We start from the raw sequence: 4,604 nt of genomic DNA on the forward strand, positions 1-4,604 counted from the left end.
CACGGGGCCAAATTCGACATCTCATCTCCAAAATTTCATATCACCCAAGACGGTACATCCAAGTCCCAATCCCATGCATTCATCTGTTCTGTAATCTTATTCAACAATAGCCTTGAAAGAAGCTAACCCATCCACAATTCTCTCAACGGGAGACATCAATCTATTATTTTGCGTCAAAACCTTATAATTAATACCCTAATAATAAGCACAAAAGATGCCACAAAATCAACTCGAAAGCAGCATCATCCATGTATATAAAAGTTAAAATGCCTAGTGCAGTGCCATTGAAACAAAGTAGTAACAAGTCTCCAGTTAAACAAATTCTACTATCAGCATCCTAGAATATTCCTGTAAGCAGATTCGCGGCACTAGAGATAGCTGCTCCTGTAATAGCACACTGCACCACCTGTTCATGAGAACGATCCTCCAGTGTCAAAGCCAAAGCCGCACCAGTTATTGCTCCCGCCAAAGCACTATTTTTCTGCGGAAGAAAAATCTTGCAATATTTAGACAATTTCAAAATAGTCCACAGAAGATATACACAACTACTACTACGCCCCCGATTTGAAATGGATGGCGAGTGACTTGAGCACTATTGCCCACAACTGCCTGTATGAGCTCACACCCAAGCTCATACATTGCCGGCCATAGGCCTGGATAAAGGAGGATGGTTGCGGTAGGTTGAGAGCCAATGCAAAACTATGATGAATTCTTACAATACAGACAGTCTACCAAAAACATATGTCCTAGACCAAAGTGTTCACCGCCAAAATAGGGGACCCAGTATATGAAGACAAAATTCATTCGCAGTGTACCCCCATGAATCAACTCTAGTCAAGAAGGTTTAAGTTGCCTTTGAAATGGACATGAACCAAGTGAGTTTACTATATGTGAACCAACTAATTCTAGGACAAACAGAAGAATGAACCAAAGAATTAATACATATTCACCAGTAAATGAGCAATAACTTGCCAACAGGGGAAACATAGGATCAATAGGAAGGAAAACGGACCCAATCATGAACTCCACGAGCCTCCTTCAATCCATAAGTAAGACCAGAGTACATCCCTGCAGCTAGTCCTGCAGAAGTGAATTAAAACTTTCATGTGCAACATTCAGAGGCAAAGTAGATACATAATATATGAATGCAATGTATGACTTTCTTTCACGACCAGAATAACTCCCCTACCATCCACCGCAGGCGAACAATAATAAAATGATGGCATAAAATAATGTTAGTGAAAACTATGATAGTAGGCTCACCCCATTGAACGGACTCTTTTCCGGTGCTCTTTACCTGAAAAGAAGGCAAAAGATAATTTTACTGTTCAGCAAAGCTTCAACATATCCACTTACAAATGAAAAGCAATCTTTTACAACCATCCATAATTTCTCCATCCCAACATCAAGGTGTCGTTCAATCAACAACAAACTAGGTAATCCACTACATCACCGATCTTCAACTTTACACACTTTTTTAATTTTCCTCTTCTTTCTGAGGTGGAGATGGAGGGATTATTGGTTGCATTAACATATCAGAAAAACCACAAGATGCAAAAAAGTTGAATCGTCTTACCAGGGCCTCAATTGACTTTCTGTTAGTCTCCCCTGCATCAAATATTACAAGAAAATGAATAATCTGATATCTTATGTATCAACAAAATATAACTCCGATGATGTATCGAACTAGGTTTAAACAAAAAAGTTTTTATGTGAAAGTTCCACAGTATTTTACAACTTATTTCAGTAACCTAAGACCATTCAAGTACCCCGACACTAAAAAAGCATTGGCTTACATCTAATTAGAATATCTTAATTCACGACAACAAGTAGACAAATGCATGTTCCACATTTTCATTACATCTAAGGTTATATTCTGCCTTTATGCACAAAAAGACATATAACCCCAAATTTTTCACTATCATTCTTGCAGTCCAATTTGATTTGACATTTTTTGAACTTTAAATCAGGCCATGCCTTAAACAAGTAGAAGCAATGTCGCATGAATGAACAAGTGAATTTGGTATTACTGTCTCTATATTACTATATAGAGGCAGGGTCGATCTATTAATTGTTTCACCTTTATAAGCTGAAGTTGGGTGACGTTGTGCATTAGAAATTTTTGCCAAAAATAAAATTGATATGTAATATCTATAGCTTAGTCACTATTCTGTTCTCAATAGATATTCCTCTAGAAGTTCTACGAAAGTAGTAATTATGATTTACAAAATCAAATGCAAAGATGATGATACTTTTCTAACCTTTGATGGCCAGACACCAAAAAAATTCTTTCCATATTTCATTACCATATATAAGATGAGATCATATCTTAGTTATGGTCAAATTTCCACATCGTTAGGCATAGATGGTGAATGGTTTAGAATGAAAGAGCATATATCGTAGTGTTATCATATACAATCAGTCATCCTTCAATTTTGAACTGCAAAGCACCTTTGGTTTTGTATATATAGAGTTTGAGTTCTATGCAGTTAGAGTTTAAGTCAGTTCCATACAGTTGAGTTTTTAACAACTCAATCCATATACAATCAGTCATCCTTCAATTTTGAACTGCAAAGCACCTTTGGTTTTGTATATATAGAGTTTGAGTTCTATGCAGTTAGAGTTTAAGTCAGTTCTATACAGTTGAGTTTTTAACAACTCAATCCATGCAGCTTGGAGGTTGTTCTAGTGGTGAGCACCCTCCACTTCTAACCAAGAAGTTGTGAGTTCGAGTCACCCCAAGAGTAAGGTGGGGAGTTCTTCGAGGGAGAGAGCCGAGGGTCTATCGGAAACTGGGGTAATACCCTCCCCAAACCCCACTAGTGAGATTATACTGGGTTGTTGTCCAATAGTGAGATTATACCGGGTTGTTGTTGTTGTTGTAATCCATGCCGCTAGAGTTTAAGTTCTCTATGCAGTGATGATGTAAAAAGTATTTACACAATCAGATCACAATAATATTTACACAATCAGGCATTAAGAATTGCTTTCAAAACATTATTCAATTACCCATCCAGTTTATGCTCACTTTTATGTAAGCTCAACAATCATGGATCTTAGCTAAACTCATACCGGTGCAATGTTGCTAGATAGACCCAAACCCCAAAACGTTTAGCAGCAAACTCACGTAAAGTTGAAACATTGACGAATGAATACATACATTTCACATCACTAATCCCAACTAATGTAGGACTGAGGGCCACTGACAATCATGGCACAAGTACAACATACTAGGAACATATATATATATTATTAATGAGTGAAATACACTAGGATATTTACCTCTAAGGTCTGGAAATCGATTCTTGGGACCAGTGATCTCTGGTGGTATGCTGGTACTATCTCCACTTGCACCTAAAAGATCCATTCAACTTCAACTACTCTATAAACTCTAAAAATCTGAACAACTTGCACACTATATATTTTTTTAAAAAAGGAGCAAAACGGATAAAAAATAGGCTCACCTTCAGAAGCAGTGAAATAAGCCTCACGAGCAACCGCTTGAACAGCACCAATCTGATAATGTAAACAACCACAATAAATAACAAAAAACACAAATTAAGAATTTAAAAAGGACACAAATGGCAGTTCATGTTGTGAACAGAATATGAGTACCCCGGCAGCTTTGACGAAGCTTTCAGCAATACGGTTGAGAAGAGGATGTCCCAAATCAAAGAAACCTCCCTTGTCAAAGCCATGGAGCAATGATCGAGTCTCCAAGTTACTGTTCATTTTTGAAAAAATCTAAAACAAAACCCAACTACACCAAAAGGCAAAACTTTGCAAGAAAACGGAGCAAAAGGAGAACCGTGAAGTGAGTTTTTTGTGTTTGTAGAAGAGCTGGTTTATGGGGTAAACTTAAGAGAAAAACTGACGCGTGGAACTGAGAACATAGGTACGTGTTCGTTATTAGGAATCCTGAAAACTGCAAAGCGGTCATCGTGGCAAACTTTGCGGTTTGAAAGAGCCCCCAACCTCAAGTTTTTACATACACTATCAATATTAATTAAAGGAAATTGTGATAGGATTGGTTTAAATATATTAGTTCGTATTGTATTAATAAATTTCATTTATGATCTTATTTGTCACTATGATATATTCAATAATAAATTTTTTATTAAATTAAATAAACTTATATAATTATTGAATAAATTTTTTGTTCTATATTTGTTTTTATTATGTTATTCAATATTTAGTATAATTACATTATTAATAGAAATATTTATTAGCATATTACTTTATTTAATATTTTTGTCTACTACTTTTTTTTAATAATATAATAGAAGATATATATTTTATTACTCTTGAAATATTTTCTATTTTAAATTTTATTCTATTTTCTCAATAATATTATCTGAATTTTAATGAATAAAATATTTTTAAATTAAAGTGACTTATATAGGCATAGAATAACTTTTTTGTTATGTATTTTTCTTTATTATATTACCCAATATTTAGTATAATTGCATTGTTAATAGAAAATTTTATTAATATATTACTTTGCTTAATATTTTTGTCTACTATTTTTTTTAATATAATAGAAGATGTATATTTTATTACTCTTGAAATATTTTTTTATTTTGAATTTCATTCTATTGTTCTCA

The 4,604-nt window shown here is 34.4% G+C and overlaps 1 protein-coding gene across 1 annotated transcript; it reads right to left on the minus strand.

Annotated features, from left to right (window-relative positions):
* Positions 1-225: 225 nt before the first annotated feature.
* On the minus strand, positions 226-3,852 carry LOC107810652 (outer envelope pore protein 16-2, chloroplastic). Its single transcript, XM_016635443.2, has 7 exons — positions 3,616-3,852; positions 3,465-3,516; positions 3,283-3,354; positions 1,577-1,608; positions 1,264-1,297; positions 1,013-1,080; positions 226-481 (listed from the first exon to the last, which is right to left on the minus strand). Exons 1-7 carry the CDS (start codon positions 3,730-3,732, stop codon positions 338-340), a joined length of 519 nt encoding a protein of 172 aa, XP_016490929.1. The 5' UTR covers positions 3,733-3,852; the 3' UTR covers positions 226-337.
* Between the last annotated feature and the right edge of the window lie 752 nt (positions 3,853-4,604).

Source organism: Nicotiana tabacum, chromosome 14 (assembly GCF_000715075.1).
Source record: "Nicotiana tabacum cultivar K326 chromosome 14, ASM71507v2, whole genome shotgun sequence".
Taxonomy (NCBI): domain Eukaryota; kingdom Viridiplantae; phylum Streptophyta; class Magnoliopsida; order Solanales; family Solanaceae; genus Nicotiana; species Nicotiana tabacum.

Excerpts from the sequence above, each read along its gene's own strand:
- LOC107810652 (XM_016635443.2), bottom strand. The coding sequence starts at position 3,732 with ATGAACAGTAACTTGGAGACTCGATCATTGCTCCATGGCTTTGACAAG. Across the intron at positions 1,081-1,263 it reads AAAAGAGTCCGTTCAATGGG|GACTAGCTGCAGGGATGTAC; the intron begins GTGAGCCTACTA and ends TCACTTCTGCAG. Across the intron at positions 482-1,012 it reads CTCGTGGAGTTCATGATTGG|AAAAATAGTGCTTTGGCGGG; the intron begins GTCCGTTTTCCT and ends TTTCTTCCGCAG.